This window comes from Danio rerio, chromosome 5 (genome assembly GCF_052040795.2).
Source record: "Danio rerio strain M-AB ecotype USA chromosome 5, GRCz13ab, whole genome shotgun sequence".
Lineage (NCBI taxonomy): Eukaryota > Metazoa > Chordata > Actinopteri > Cypriniformes > Danionidae > Danio > Danio rerio.
In genome coordinates, this window is record NC_141025.1 from 40,867,587 (window position 1) to 40,883,673 (window position 16,087).

The 16,087-nt window shown below is 36.6% G+C and overlaps 2 protein-coding genes and 1 long non-coding RNA gene across 20 annotated transcripts in view; 2 read left to right on the forward strand and 1 right to left on the reverse strand.

Moving 5' to 3' along the window:
- Positions 1-1,997, forward strand: part of cfap299 (cilia and flagella associated protein 299) — a 101,416-nt gene extending 99,419 nt beyond the window's left edge. For 2 of the 3 annotated variants that reach the window (XR_015490301.1, XR_015490302.1), the window contains one exon: positions 1,661-1,997. Coding sequence is in view for 1 of the 3 variants with exons in the window: in NM_001115124.2 (NP_001108596.2) it covers positions 1,661-1,783 (123 nt within the window). In the remaining 2 variants the exon portion in view is untranslated. The remainder of the gene's footprint in view (positions 1-1,660) is intronic. The other variant, NM_001115124.2, reaches the window with a different exon arrangement.
- The window catches only part of LOC147844083 (uncharacterized), a 209,768-nt gene extending 194,344 nt beyond the window's left edge, over positions 1-15,424 (reverse strand). For all 16 annotated transcript variants that reach the window (XR_015491475.1, XR_015491467.1, XR_015491468.1 and 13 more), the window contains exon 1: positions 14,793-15,424. This is a non-coding gene — a long non-coding RNA (uncharacterized LOC147844083). The remainder of the gene's footprint in view (positions 1-14,792) is intronic.
- Positions 5,719-13,444, forward strand: bmp3 (bone morphogenetic protein 3). Its single transcript, NM_001077765.1, has 3 exons — positions 5,719-6,022; positions 7,910-8,808; positions 11,446-13,444. Exons 1-3 carry the CDS (start codon positions 5,755-5,757, stop codon positions 11,635-11,637), a joined length of 1,359 nt encoding a protein of 452 aa, NP_001071233.1. The 5' UTR covers positions 5,719-5,754; the 3' UTR covers positions 11,638-13,444.
- Positions 15,425-16,087: the final 663 nt, after the last annotated feature.

The following is a 16,087-nucleotide window of genomic DNA, read 5'->3' on the forward strand; positions in this document are numbered from 1 at the left end:
AACATGCTGTTGTGACATTTAAAAAGGAACACCACATAAAAGGCTAAATTAAATTAGATCACAAATAGCTCTGTCACATGAAGAGATTACGTCTTTTCTGCCTTTTATGGAACTACTCAATTTTGGGTATATACTGTAGACTTTCAGTGGAGAGATCTTGCAGATATGATTAAAAATACCTTTATTTGTGTACTAAAGATGATTAAACCTATGGTTTGGAATGACACAAGGGTGAATAAATGATGAATTTTCATTTTGGTGTGAACAAAAGCGGAACAAAACCCGCATGTGCACATAAAATCCTAACAGCAACATTCAAGCTGTGAGCAGAAAGAGTCTTCGTGAAATCCTTCTATCATCATATCAAATAGCCTCCGTGTGAAGTGGAGAGATTGTATTGTTGCACCTGGGTATCATTTTTGCTCCAATCTCTCAAAATATCCATCAGAGTGGGTTAGAGCAAACCGCGAAATTCAGTCCTGGAACCTGTGCCACTATTTTTTTGCCTGTGTGCCCAGGAGCTATGAGTGCATGCTATTTTGGAAAAGAGGCAACGCTGCAGACCGGCCTCTTTGAACACAAACTCGCCCAGGCTGCCTCGTTGAGGGCGAGATGGCAGAGGCGAGTATTGCCTGTGGTCGAGCACACCCCAACCAGGCCGGCTATTAAAAACGAGGGGAGGCTAAGGAACCCAGACACTGAAACCGCCTGTGCACCCAGAATCCAACCTCAGGCCCCCACCAGGCATGACCTCATTGCCCATGTGGATGCATTCCTTCATCCAAACTGGTGGAATCATGGCATATTAAACCCTGCATTTGATTTGTTTGTTTGTTTGTTTTTTTGTTCACACCCCATTCGACATAGCCAGCGATGTGAACATTTCAAAATTATAAACCCGAATTCTTCTTCTTTGGGTTATGTTCACTTTTGATGGAATCATGTTGGTTGTCCCGCCAGAGTAGCAGTTGGTGGTTTAGTCTGATAACCAGTCCTTATAAATCAACAGCTAATGCTTTTCGTTTGCTCCGTTTCATTTTTGGGGAATGTTCAGCATATGTTTGTATTTATCTTTGCTCTAAACAAAAAATCGGTTAACCCAGACAAGTTTGATGTACGGTAAATACAAAGAATGAATGTAAACCTAAATCTTCTGACATGTTACCCTTTAATAATGGATCCCAGCTGGCTTAAGATCTTATTTATTCTTGGTGGAGGCACCCTATGGAGTCCATATTTTAAAGTCACACCCACAGAGATGTTTAAACAGCAAATCAAACTTATACTGCAAGATATGCATTTTTTTCTCTGCTTTAGTAATGTAAACAGACATTTGAGTTGCATCCAAAATTGAAATTCTGTGCACTGCAGTGTTTTGAATCTTAAAGATAAGTGAAAACATTAAATGTGGGATTACAGATTTATTAAGGTGCTCTGAATAATGTTTGTCTCCTATAAGTATAACCTGTGTGTAAGAAAGACTGGAAGTGTGTGTAAGAAAGGTGTGGACGATTCAGTCCACTAAAAAGCTTTTTGGCATCCATTAAATCTTGCTACGGTGCTTGAAAATACATAATTTTCTTCTGTAGAAAATTTGAGTTCACATTTTGAAAGGCTAATCAGTTTTAACACCATTTATTTATTTTCTGTAATCCAACAGGAATTACCTGGCGATAGCTCCACTCGAACTCCTGTCCAATCTGACCTATATGTGCATGTTGTCATTTATGATCACGTCATCAGAAAACCCACCACCAGATCCTGTACGCCACTCTCCAATTAAATGTATTAAAACACACAGAGTCTCTAATTTCGTCTATATAAAAACAGTGTTAATCTTACATTATTGACTTCCTTTTGTGCACAACATCTGGATGCGTAGAGTAGCACATATGTGCGTTTTGATCTATGGTTTTCATTTTCTATACTAATTCAGACTTCACTGTAAAACTATTTTGAGTTGTTTAACAAGATTAAAATTCATTTATGAATACAAATTTCATTTTGTGTGTGTTTTTTTTTTCTAAATGCTTTCCCATTTTAATCATCAACGATCACACATTTGAGCCGCTAAATGACAGAGCTCTCCCAGATTGTCTGGTGATGCACTCACTTGGGAACCTGAGCCTTGCATTGTATACTCTTATCTAAAACAACTCCTCTGTTTGTCTGAACAAATCAAAGATAAATCCCTGTAGAAACATGGGGGTTCTTTCATGTCCCCGCATCACTGCTTGTAGCTTCATTTTGACTAAAAGCTGCCAAACACTTCATGAAATAGACAAGGACACACATTGAGATCATAAGATACTGCAGGGAGTTCCGGCATTAGATATACATCTGTCAATAATTTTCTCTTTGAGAATTTACAAAAAAAAGGAGTCAGCAAGATATTGCACTGCTGGTGGTTCCTGGTGGTTGCTGATGCCATCTTAGTATTTGAATGGTTCTGATTTACTCTAGCCAAGTTGGCCAAGTTCACAAGAAGGGCGATTACTGGTAGGAACAGCACATTGCTAACTTGCAAGAAAAAAATAAGGACTTTTTGTCCTTAATCAATAATTATGCAATACAATATTATTTGAAACAATCACTAAATCTGTACAAATTTAATAATTAAGTTTTTCTTATCCTAACCGAAGCTAGAAATGGTTTTCTATTTTTAAATACTCTAAAATGAAAAAAAAACTTTCCGTTTTATTTATAAAGTCTTTGAACAGTTTTACTGAGTGTAAACTTCGGTATACATTGCTGACAATATGATGTGTACATTATTAATTTTCATTAACCCGATTTTGCAAAAAAATGGTGTCTTTACTAACAATCAATTAAAGACTAAATTGACACAAAAAAATTAATTTACTTACACTTTCAAATGGTTCCAAACGTTTCTATGTTTTGTTTTTTGTTTTAAGTTGAAACAGCACAATTCTTGACATTTTTGGGGGACAACCTAATTGTTTTATTTCCATTCCAATTCAATTTATTAAGTTAACTTGATTGATTTGTGATTGATTTGCATGTTCGCATGCTATTGGTAAAATCTGATATTGCTATATTTTATTTTTCTGTGATAAATATTGTGATATGAATACAGTTTCACAAGATACTTTAAATGGCACCATTTGATGTTTTTCTGGGGAGCCCAACCATATTCAGGTACAGAAATTGAATAATCACAATCCAAAATAAACTTCTCACTTTGCTTTATCTCGCTTCTATTCAAATATCAAATTATTTCTTAAATCATGTAAAAATAAAGTTTGTTTTTCCATTTTAGAAGAGTTTTTTCCCTTAAAACAAGCGAACTTTTCTGCCAGTGTGGTAAGCAAAATAATCTGGTTTTCACTTTGAAATGTACATATTTGGACTAGAAACAAGAAACTTTATTTTTTTTTTTTGCATAAATCAAATACAGTAATTAAATACAATTTTGTAGCTCCTGGTCTACTATAATTCAGACTGAACATTGCATATCTTGCAATGTGACTATTGCAGGTGTGCACATTGCGATATTGATGCTGAAGCGATATATCGTGCAGCCCAAATGTCCAACATACCTGATATTAAACTTAATATCACATAATCAGTCTGACAGAAAAAAAATAGATTTACCATGTGTGTGTAGTACCTACATAAAGTTTCTGTTTAATCACCAGGATGGGGGCTTCAAGAAGTGGGTGGTGATTCACCCACATTCATAACTGTTTGAGTTAACAGGCCACAGCCCTCATTCATGTGGTGGAGTGGCAGTGTGATGAAACTACCCACTCCAGTCCCTCACAACTGCACAGCTCATTCATACACCTACAAATCAACACAGCAGATGTGCTTGTGAAAATCTGGCTCCCACAGTGGACGTAGAGAGAGCTAGTGGCAAAATAAAACATGATAAATATAGGTTATAGAGCGCAGGCCACTTTTTCCCTTCAGTACAGCAATTACACTTTGGACAGATCTGAAAAACCCGTATCTTGAAAATAAGTCCCCTGGCATCAGATGTCTGGAGTGGGAGTCAATCACTTCCTCCTCAATGCTCCTGAAAGAGAGACCGTGACAGAGGATATTGAGGCCGTGCACGCGGGGCTGCGGTGCGGAGGGGTCGCGGTGCAGCATCCGGATCAGAGTCCGCTGTGCAGGATGTGTCTGCTCATCGCCATTGAGCTCCACTAAATGGGACAGAGAGCCTTTAATGCTCCACATAAGCCATGTCATTCAGCGCGTCAGTCCAGACACACAGCTTTGCTGAGAGACGTTTCGCGGATCTCACTGTCGAGCATTACAACACGCATCCACATGACTGGGTACACAGCGCGCAGTGTGCGATGAAGACGTAAATGTTTTGATGCACTAACCTGCGCGATAAAGAATGCCATCTGTGCAGTAACTAGGCCTACGTTACGGCTGAGTTTTTTTTTTTTTTTTGTCTCAAAGTCACACCTTCATACTTCTGTTTGTGAAGAAGAGCATGCTGGTAGTAATAGAGAGCGAAACAAATCTTTTCAATAAATCACTTGATGAAGTTCACAAAACAAGTGTTTCGGTTTTGAATCGGGCGGAATGAAAACGAGCGATTCAGCAAGTGCTAAAGTCTCCTACCGAAGTTATACACATATTAAAACTATTGTGAAATAATATTGCAATCCAAAACAACCTTTTTCTGTTTTTAAATAGTTTACAATGGTTCTTGAATTGGACGGAATGAAAATTAATGAGCAATTATTTAACCGAGTCTTTTGAAGTGAATCTTTTGGACAAGTCTGGCTGCTTAACTGATCATTCAACTGTGAGACCATGAAAAACCACATGCCATTCTAGATCTAGGCTTTTTTTTTTCAAGGGCATTAAAATAAGGACTTTTGGCTGACACTGGTCCTTGGTGATTCATAAGCCGACACTTTTAGAGTCTAAAGCACATGCAGGAAGATTTTTTTTTCTGTATTGGACTTAATTGAGAAGCTGTAAAATTGTGAACAAACTGCAAATAATGTATGAAATAAAAAAAAACAATGAAAATCCCATACCCATTAATAAATACAAAATTCTGAGAGGTTGTTTACAAACTGGTTAGTTTTCTAGCCTAAATAAATTTGTTTTATTAAAACGTTAAAAAACAGGTTAAACCAAATAATTGTATAATAAAGTGTCAATGCAAATTGTATTTAATTTACAAATGGATTATATTTTATGTTATTCTGACTTCAACAATTTGAGCAGAGCTTTTACGGAGTACTCGAGAGTGCACGTGACCTACATCAGTCCCTTTATTGAACCGGTTCTTTGAAAAGAACCGTTCAAAAGAACCGATTCGCAGAATTAGTCGGACTTCCCAATAGTGTCCGAATGCGCCCATAAGCCTTATATATTACTAGCGCGACACGCTTTACCTTCAATGAACGCAGACAAGAGGCGCGATTGGCTGAGGACAGCATCGCTCAGATACAAAACCGAGGATCAAGCCTGACCATTAAGACTACAGCAGATCAAACCCACACGGACATCATTTTACACAAGGACTGAATTCTGCTGCATGAACGTCGATCTTTGGAAACGTGCATATGGACTATTATGTTGAGTAGCCTACACCAAAGTGACATCTCGTTTAACTTTCTTTTTTTCATTTTCTCACCCTTTTTGCCTTATTTCGGGGGCCCATGTGATGCTCTCCTTCTCAAGAGACAAGAGTTTGTTTAGGTATTCAGCAGCACTGATACACTACACCTAGATCAGCTTCCATAGTCCCGCACCTCCAGCATGGATCGCTGTCAGCGGCTGTTTGTCCTCCTGTTGGGATGCGGTTATCTGTGCTGTGGATACTGTGCTGTGCTTAAAACGCCTGTCATGGGGTTCTCTAAAGATGTGCAACTTGGACAAAAAGCAGAAGAGCCAGAGAAGCAGCATGTGAAGAAGAGCGAGCAGGACACGCTGTCAGAGCACATGCAGATGCTCTACGCCAAATACACCAGCGCGGGATTCCCTCTCAAAGACGGAAACACTGTCCGCAGCTTCAAGGGCCATTTGGGTAAGTGTTTAATTGATTATGTTGTAATTGACTAAACAGATCCATGCAATCGTCATGTCACGTTTGAAAAGGTTTTCAATAGTGGCTTGTTCGTTTTGCGCTTCAACTGACGGAATATTCAGTCAAAATAGTCAACACAATCTGTCTGCGTCTTATCTCTGTTTGAATCTATTGTTTCCATTACATTGTTCTCTTATATCTAAACCAAAGAGATTTTTCGGAATGTGCAGATGATAACTAAAGCAGTGAGCCACTAAATAAAACAATAAATTGATTTAGTGAACTATCTCTTTAAGAGTTGGTGCTATTACACCTGTTGGTTTGGTTTTGCACGAGACATCAGCTCTAGTTGAACAGCCTGTCCTGTGGCGTTTCATAAATCATTTCACAAGTTGGTTTTAAGACTTTATTGTTATTGGATGTCACTGAGTGAGCCAGCTGAACTTTTTTTTTTCTACGGAGTTGTTGACCAAACAAGCGAGTGTCCGTCTTTAGCATTTGCAGGTGGATTTAGCGATTCTCGTTTAGTTAAATCATGTTTCAGGTATGAGATGTGATGTTTATTGAACATTAATCGCTGGTTTGACAAATATCTTTTGCTCGCTCAGGCTGAGACGCTGATAGTAAAACTGCACTAGTGTTGCCAGATCTCTCCTTCACAAAAACCCAAATTAAGCGACAAAATTAGAAACAATGTAGCGTTGTTTACTAAAGTCTCAGGAAAAAAAAAGTTTAAAAAGCGGTCACTGTATTTGTTGCATTTGAGATGTATTATTAGGTACTTATATATACATTTTATATTCTAATTTAAATATAGTCTAGGAGTAAATAAAAGACTTATAATGGCATTGGGCAGAGTTCAACTTTGCTTTAATGAGTTGTTTGCGCACCGCTAGACAGAAAATCCACTAAATAGCGCTGCCCCGACTTCACACATTTAGCCTATAAGCGACTGAAAAAAACGGCTAAAGTGGCTTATTGATTAGACATGGCAGCCCATGCACCTATAGCGCCCTCTGGTGTTTAGTTCGTGGTCTCGTGTGCTTGTATTTGCGCTGATTTCTTTATCTGTTGCTTAAGTAGAGAAAATACTATTCAGCACAGAATGTACAATAGTCTTTTTTGTTGCATTAATGTTACTGTGGTACAAAACTACATGCAGTAGCCTAGTTATAATCAATTCATGACGTGGTAACCACTTTTTGACCACAGACCTGAAAATGAATTTGAAAATCTTGAATGTGTTCGTGTAAAGACTTAAGTATGGTCTCTTTTTTTAAAGATGTGTGGCAGGTTATTACTGAAGTGGGAATTGAAAAGTGGCTATAAGTTATAAGTGTTGTGAAAATATGGTTTTGTTTTCATAAATATATATTTTAACTCTACAGTTTAATATTAAAGACACAAATTCAAATGTGATGTTGATATTCAAATAGATTTAGCTACATTAGGATTCTGCTTGGGCACAGTACCAAACAATATAGGTAAATAAACATGGTTTCATCAACTACACAAGTGTTTCAGGACTACTTCAATTTTTAAAGTCATGTTTTGTGTGTTTGTACTGGTTTTGGTTGCTTACAAGCACAGAAATGTGTATAATGACATGACCTTACACTCTATTAAGTTGAGTTATAAGAACATGCATTGTGTCCTCGTAATTCATAACATTTAAGAATCATACTTAACAGGGTCTTTTCACATTCAAAATTTGCTACAGGTTTTCTGTGAGGTTTTAGGCGTAGGGCCATATAATAAGGACATATGTAATACTGAGTTAAAGATCAGTGGTCATAAATCAGTGAAAAGTCCAACAGAAAAAGGTTTTGTTTAGTTTAACAGTGATAGATTACTTGAATTTGTTTTTTGTTTTTGGATCCCTATCAGGAACCATCAACAATAGGCAGTTGCAGATCTTTAACCTCACTTCCCTCACCAAGTCTGAAGATGTTCTCTCAGCGACGCTGCACTACTACATTGGTGATCTTCACAACAGCAGCCACAGATGCTCAAAACACAAGAGCTGTGCTCAACACAACCTCAGAAGACAAGCTCACGTTCACCTTGACGTCTGGAGCTTCAGCTTAGTGAAAAACACAACTAGAACCATCGGCCATTTTCCAATCAACATCTCCACGATGCACTGGGACTTCATATCATGGCAGTGGAAAGACATCACTCGTGTGGTCAACCAAGCCAAGCATCACGACCAGCTCCTCATAGGCATTAACATCAACTCCAGAGGGCACCAACCCTGGAAGAAACTCTTGTCAGACCGATCTCCTTACATTCTAGTCTACGCAAATGACTCAGCCATTTCTGAACCTGAAAGTGTGGTGTCCACCCTTCAGAGACACAAAAGCAGACTGTTGCCCAATCTTCATATGCTGGAATCGCATAACCGCAACGCATCCGCACAACATCGAAGCAGACGATCCACCAACATCCTCCTTCCGCTGCAGAACAATGAGCTCCCAGGTCCAGAGTACCCTTATGAGATCCCTACATGGGATGAGGCCAGCCCTTATGATCCGATGGAGAGCAAAACTGTCAAGCGGCCCCGCAAGAAGCCTCGCAAGAACCCACGACACAAGAACCCGCTCCTGCAGTTCGATGAGCAGACCATTAAAAAAGCTCGCAAGAAGCAGTGGAACGAGCCCAGGAACTGTGCTCGCAGATATTTAAAGGTGGACTTCGCTGATATCGGCTGGAGCGAGTGGATTATCTCACCAAAGTCGTTTGATGCGTATTACTGTTCTGGATCATGTCAGTTCCCTATGCCAAAGGTAAGTTGTCTACTTTACAGAAATCCACATGTTTTTTAGTCAGTTATTTAGGATTTACCTTAAAGTTAGCAAGAAGCTAATATGTGTTACCATTTAAAGGATTACTCCACTTTTTTGGAAATTGGCTTATTTTACAGTCCCCTAGAGGTAAACAGTTAAGTTTTTTCCATTTTTGAATCCATTCAGTCGATTCCCTGGTCTAGCAGGAGCACCTTTAGCTTAACTTAACATATATAATTAGACCGCATTAGACCATTAGCATCTCACTCAAAAACAAAAAACAAGCATTTGATAATTTTTCTTTGTAAAGCTCAAGTCTTCTGTAGTTACATCATGTACTAAGATCTATGAAAAATAAAAAGTTGCTATTTTCTAGGCTAATATGGCAAGGAACTATTCTCTCACTCCGGTGTAATAATCAAGACATTTGTCTGCTGTACCATGGCAGCAGCAGGCACATAAATATTATGCAAGAATGGTTACCTACACTATAAAACAATCCGTAATTTTACAGTTTATTTACGGCAGCTGGGGTACAGAAATTTACCGTAAAATAATGGACATTAAATTACAGAAATTTCCTTAAATTGAAATTTCTGGTAAATTTTAGTAATTCAACCTGTGCTATTTTACAGTAAATTTCTGTAATTTAACAGCTGCTATTATACTTTTTTTTTCTGGCACCCCAGCTTCTAGAAAAAAACGTAAAATTACACATTTTTTTTACAGTGTAGCTAGGCACTAAAAAGATAGTATAGTTCCTAGCCATATCGACCTAAAAATTGCACCTTTTCATTTTCCATAGGTCTAAGTACATGATGCAACAACAAAATGTCATTGTTTAAGATGCTAATGGACTAATCAGATTAAATGATCTATGCTAAGCTAAGCTAAAAGTGCTCCGCTAGATCAGCTGAATGAAAATGGCAAAAGTCATTTGTTCAACTCTAGGTGACTTGAAAAATGCACCTATTTCTAAAAAAAGTTGAGTGTTTCTTTAATATGCTTGTCTGTCATATACTTGACCACAGCAGTAGAGAAAAGCAAAGATTCTGGCTTGAGAGAAATAATAATTTTTAAAAAGGCTCCATCTAGTGGCCGTCTGGATAAAGAGCCGTAAATCTTTCCAGTTGACACTGCGGGCAGAACAGCAGTTCATTCAGAATCCATTATCACACCGTACATGTCGTTTGTCATCATAAAACTGCCACTGTAAGAGATTACTACCAAAGGCCTTTCATCTGGGGTGTTTTCTGTGCTACAATCTTACCTAAATAAATAGAGGTTTTACTTTATAATGTATTTGTTTGATGATAAATATTCAAAACAAAAAAAGTAGAAGTTTACTCATTTCAGCACATTAGGGTAGCACAGTTGAATCAATTATTAATCATTTATCAGCACCAGTGGTGCATATTTAATAGTGCATTTCCTATGCCAAAAACAGTTATTGAAAGATAATGTTTAAAAACACAGAGAACAATATTTAATAGGAGAAATGAAATAATGATGTCAAATCAACTTCTATTTCTCATACTGTACATTGTATTATTGCATATAAGTTCAAAATAATTGATTTCCATGTTTTATTTTTAGTTTATTTTGATGGAATGATATAGAAAAGACAAGGACCGGACCTATAGAAATAAAAAAATTTGTACAATAATTTAAACATATTTGTACAATTTATTGTATTTTTGGACAGAAATGTATTAGTAGTATTATTTTATTATTTGTATTAATATTTTGAAGATATTTTTATTTTTGCATTTTATTTTAAATTTTTGCTCAATTTCTTATGTGCTTATATGAAATTTAATTAGTTTATATTATATAAATATTTTATTTTATTCTAGTTAGCCATTTTAGCACTTATTTCAGTTAGTTGCAACTAGAATTTACATTTTATTTCAGCTTTTTTCAACAAATAAATATATTTTAAAAATGTTGAGGAAAAAATCTTAAACACTTTTAAAGAGTTTTAGTGAAATAAACGTATTACCACATGTAAACTACATTTTTGTGGGTTTATAAAATTCAACTTGATGTTCCAACTAGGCATGGGCTGGTATAAGATTCTGCCAGTATGATAACCTTGGATATAATATCACGCTTTTACCACATCGTGATTACTGCTCTAAAATATGTTCTTTTTAAATGTGTGGGTAAAAACTAAAACTTTTTCCCCTTTTAACACAATATATCCTATTTTAAGAATCATTTTAAATATTTTGTAACAGTAAACATGTCAGACTAAATAATTCCAATAAATAATTGACTTTTGCTGTCTTCATTCATTTCAAAAACACAGATTTCTTTACAATTTAAAACGGTCTCTTTTCTGCTGTAGATACCGTTGTCCTAAAAAAAAAAAACTAAATAAACGTAAATAAAAAAAAATCTTATATATATCTTAGGAACGGTATATTTATTTTGACTTTTCCAAACCAAAGTTTCAGTTCATTTTGATTAAACTCAAAAATGTTCAACAACAGCCATCACATAGCAGGACTGTCTTTGAATAATTCTGAGAAAAACAATACAGACACCGGATCATTGATCGAGAACCATACAACATGTTTTGTAAAGACACCTCCTGAAATCAAATGTGCTCAACCTCTTTTCCTCTCCCTTCAGTCTCTGAAACCTTCCAATCACGCCACCATTCAGAGCATCGTGCGGGCAGTCGGTGTGGTGCCGGGCATCCCGGAGCCCTGCTGTGTGCCCGAAAAGATGTCATCCCTAAGCATTCTCTTCTTCGACGAAGACAAGAACGTGGTCCTCAAGGTCTACCCTAACATGACAGTGGACTCCTGCGCCTGTCGGTAAACCCCCACCCCACTCTCTTCCTCCAGCCTCCCTCCTTTAAAACTCACTCCCAATGTTTGCACTGGAAGAAAGACTGAAGATGTTTCTTTCACCATTCTTGAAGAACTGTACAGATGTGAGGATCGTGAAGAACATACGCTTTTCCAGAAGGAATTCCTTACTGTTTCGCAGGAGGCTTGAGATTTGAGCAAATGAAGAGACTGTTTGTCTGTCTGTCTGTGTTTGTTTGTTTGACCAGGACGTTCTCATGTTTCTATAACCTCAGCAGTTTAGCATTTAGGGGATAAACATTTGCTGTCACCATCACGTTTCTGTACAGTTTGTTTAATCTGTCATTATTATTATAGCTTTATTTTTGCTACAGAGGCATTGATTGACTCTCTATGTTCATATTCTATGGCTGCTATACATAGGTAGGATTTACTCCAGAGGCCAAATGTGCTGAAAAGTGGACCTTTGGGGTCGAAAAAAAAAGAAAAGGAATCTCTATTTGTAACAAAAAAATAGCCTATATATATATATATAAATGTCAAAGTGATTACTTATACAAGTTACTTACAGTACATATTCAGTTTTCCACATTAAGCTTAAAACAGTGTTTAATTTCTGTGTGACTCTGTTTTGAATGTCTTCAATCGTCATAAAACATATTTATTTTTTCCAAAAATGTCCATTGTTACGAGCCCTTATGTAAGAGTGTTACAGCACGTTTAAGTTTTGTTTAAGATGCTTGCATTTGTAAATATTATGTTTCCGTCAGACCTACTAATACAAGGTTACATCCTCACATATATATGAATATGTTTTATTTTAATGTTGGACAACTATTATTCTGCCGTTATTCGAAGAAAGCGTTTGATTTTAAGAAGCCACCACTGGTTTTATGCTTTGCAGATTCAGTAGATCCAAAAGCATGGATCTTTCTTAAAAATAGTTCAGAAATATGAACTATTATTCACATCTAAAATATGTATACTGTATGATGAATGCCAATCCAGATGCTATCGTATTAGCAGTGATATGTTCAGGAAGGTAGTTATGAAAATTGTATGTTAGCTTTTGCCTTAACACAACGATGCCTATATAAAGTGCCTTACCACATGAAAACGTACATTAAATCTAGTGAATATTCTACTACAATATTTATATTTCATAAAGATGACTTATGTAAATGTCTTATTTTGACAGGATTTTTTCAGATTATTTGGATAAAAATGTGACGTTTGTTCCAGTAATGCTTTCTGTCCACATTTTGTACTGTTGAAATTAGCATAGATGACACATCTCAAGCTGCATGTTCATGAATGGGGGCTAGTGGGATTGATTTTTATTTTTTTTTTGTGACGTTCAACCTATGGACTACAGAGAACGTATATGTAAAAGTGGGCTATTATCTTAATATATAACACATACGTCGAAACACTATGTAAAGCACTCCTTTAGCATTTGTGTAATATATTTTTGGGAAGGCCTCCACCACACTGTGTGTTTTGTAAATGTTATTCTGTAGGTGAAAGGATGTGCTTTGTATGATAAGCTTCATAAGAAATTATATTTGTATATGGAAATGACCTTTAAAAAGCATTTATTTATTTTCTGTATGATGCCTTCTGTGTCTTATTTTTGTGAAGCGCAGAGGGGCTTCATTAAATATTCATTGAGCTTTGCTGCGGAAAGGTTAGACAGGGGTGCAAAAGGAAGCAGTCGCATGTCGAATGAGTGAAAATGCTTATTTTTGTAACACGTCTCCCGAGTTGAAAGGATCCCTTTTTAGCAAGGAAAACTCAATAAAGTTTTAAGAATTGTGTAGCCTTGTGTTTATTTATCATGAGGTTAAAGCCCTCTGGCTTTAAAGCAGAGCTTTACTGAATATCGACTGCACTGTTATGCAATCAGAAATTATGCTGAGACCGTTGCATCATGGAACATGATGTAAATTGCTTAATGGGTCGATAATTTCTGGAAGGTTACCACACTAACATCAGTCGATTATTTAATAGCTACAAATCACTAGTGTGTGCACTAACCGCTGGATTTGAAATGCTCTGGAAACAAACATGAAGAAATGATCATATTTATTACATTTTTGTAGACTTAATGAAATCCAATTAAATCTAAAATATCTTTAAGAATCTGCTGGGAAGACTCAAAGAAATTTAAATGTTTACACCTACAAATTACACAGTTCACAAGGATAAAATAACTAAACATCAAGTATAACATGAACACAAACATATTTGGCTCAGATTAGAGTCATCGTATAGCCTACACTTCACCCAGAAATGAAGATTGAATTGAATTTACTCAACCTCAAGCCATCCAAGATTACCTTAGCTGAGACACTGAGATCTGAAACAAAATTGTTGGTTTGTGCAAGAAACTTGATTATTAACAAGGAGATTATTTACAACTTTATTATAACCTTCGAACCCTTTAAGGGCTGTTGGTTGAAGGTAATAATGTAAATAACGTTCTTTCTGTTCTTTCTAATCTCTGCAATTCTTTCAATAAGGTCTCAACTTATGACCAGGAGTCGGGGTTAATATTATTTTTAATTTAGCCCGCATGCTTCATTGTTACTGTAAAAGTGTCATCAGCTGTTTCCTTCTATTGTACGAGTCATCATCAGTGAGCACTGTTTCAGTGAGATGGTTCTTTGTTTTGTTGACAAAAAAGTCACCTGCTTTGATTGAGGTAAAATTGGTTTTATATTCACACATTTAGACTTTCTCCATAATAATATAATTTCATAAAAATGTTCATTGACAATTCTAAATAAATCATATATAATAAAATATATTAAGATTTAAATAAATCAAGATTTTATAAATGAAATCATATAAGCAACCAATGACACAAAGTACAGCCTTCTCCACAGTCAATTAAATAGTGCTAATGTTGCTTTCAAGTCATACTTGCATAATATTGTGTGTCACAAGTTGTCACTGAACGAATTATAAATATATAAAACCAACGTTACCTCAATCCTGCTTAGCATCATATTAAATCAGTGGTTTTCGAACTTTTTTGACTGCGGCCCTTTTTTTCTTTTCAAACTGACGGCGACGCACATATTCAACTGCATTTTACACACGTTTAGGCTACATACAATGGAGTTACATACATACACGCATGTGTGTGCATACACAACTTACATTAATTAGACGGATGGGCCTGCTTATTTTGATCCCAAACCAGGGCGTCAGAGCAAAACGCATGTCCAGAGAAGCATTCGACTTGTTTCCTCTTCATTCTGGTTAAGCCTGGCTGAGAGTCCAGTTTTACACTTTTAGGTCACTATAGTTTATAAAAAGTAGTAGCAATGAAACTCTTCCTTTGTTCCATATCGGAAACACGGTGGAAAAACAAACTGATCCATTTTACTATTTGTTGCGAGTTTTTCAACATGCCGTCAGGTCAGCTGCAGCATTTCTTACTGTTCTTCAGGGGTTAAAATAGTCCAGCAATTTAATCTAAATATTCAAAATCAAATGGGGTAGTCGACGAACCGCTTGTCTTTTAACTCACTGAACTTCTTAACGAGAAAGTAGCGAGAGAAATTCCCCGTTCGTGCATCCAATGTTACTGGATGAGGCGCGTCCAGTCAGCTGTCGTTTTCTGGGATAAATCAGTTTCTTCAATATGTTATATCATTGTCGGAACAGGGAGCCTCAGGATTTGAGTCGAAGCTGCCGCAGTTCAAGTAATTTTTGGAAAGTCTGAATTTGTTTGGAATGTAGGCTATGAAAATATTGTCCTCACTATGCGCCATGTTAAAAAGCGTGATAGCACGTGCGCGTCAGGTGACGAAGATTTATTATTTGTTTCGCATCTATTTAAATGTAGATTCAATCAAAAGTTATCCTAATTGTTGTTGTTATATTGTAATTAAAAGACCATTAATAAATGTTATTGCACTTCCTTAAATCATCCTGTGCCCCTGGATTTGAAAACCTTTATTAGATGGCCTGGGGGTGAATAAATGAATATTTCATTTTCAGGTGAATAGACCCAAAGGCTCGTTCACACCAACAACAATACATATAAAAATATTTATAGCATCAACACTAATGCAATATACAGTATATACACTCACTCTTTTTCCTTTGGCTTATCCCCTACTTTATCAGACGTTGCCACTGCAATGATTGACCAGTTACCCTGGCACATGCTTTACTGGTGAATGCCCTTCCTGCCAAAACCCTGCACTGAGTGCACTACTTTACAACACCCAATGGTGGGAAACACCCATACACTCTCAAACACACACAGACGCACTATGTCCAATTTACTTTATCCAATTGACCTATACTGCATATCATTGAACACTGGCGCACCTATAGACCTTTTTCTTTATTGCTGCATGGAGACTCATAGCAACCACTGTCTTCCTGTAGGATGCTTAGAACTTCCGTTTACAGCATTTCTTGACTGGTAATTATCGATCCAA

Coding starts and splice junctions, on each gene's coding strand:
- bmp3 (NM_001077765.1), top strand. CDS start 5,755: ATGGATCGCTGTCAGCGGCTGTTTGTCCTCCTGTTGGGATGCGGTTAT. Junction 6,023..7,909: donor CAGCTTCAAGGGCCATTTGG/GTAAGTGTTTAA, acceptor GATCCCTATCAG/GAACCATCAACAATAGGCAG. Junction 8,809..11,445: donor GTCAGTTCCCTATGCCAAAG/GTAAGTTGTCTA, acceptor CTCTCCCTTCAG/TCTCTGAAACCTTCCAATCA.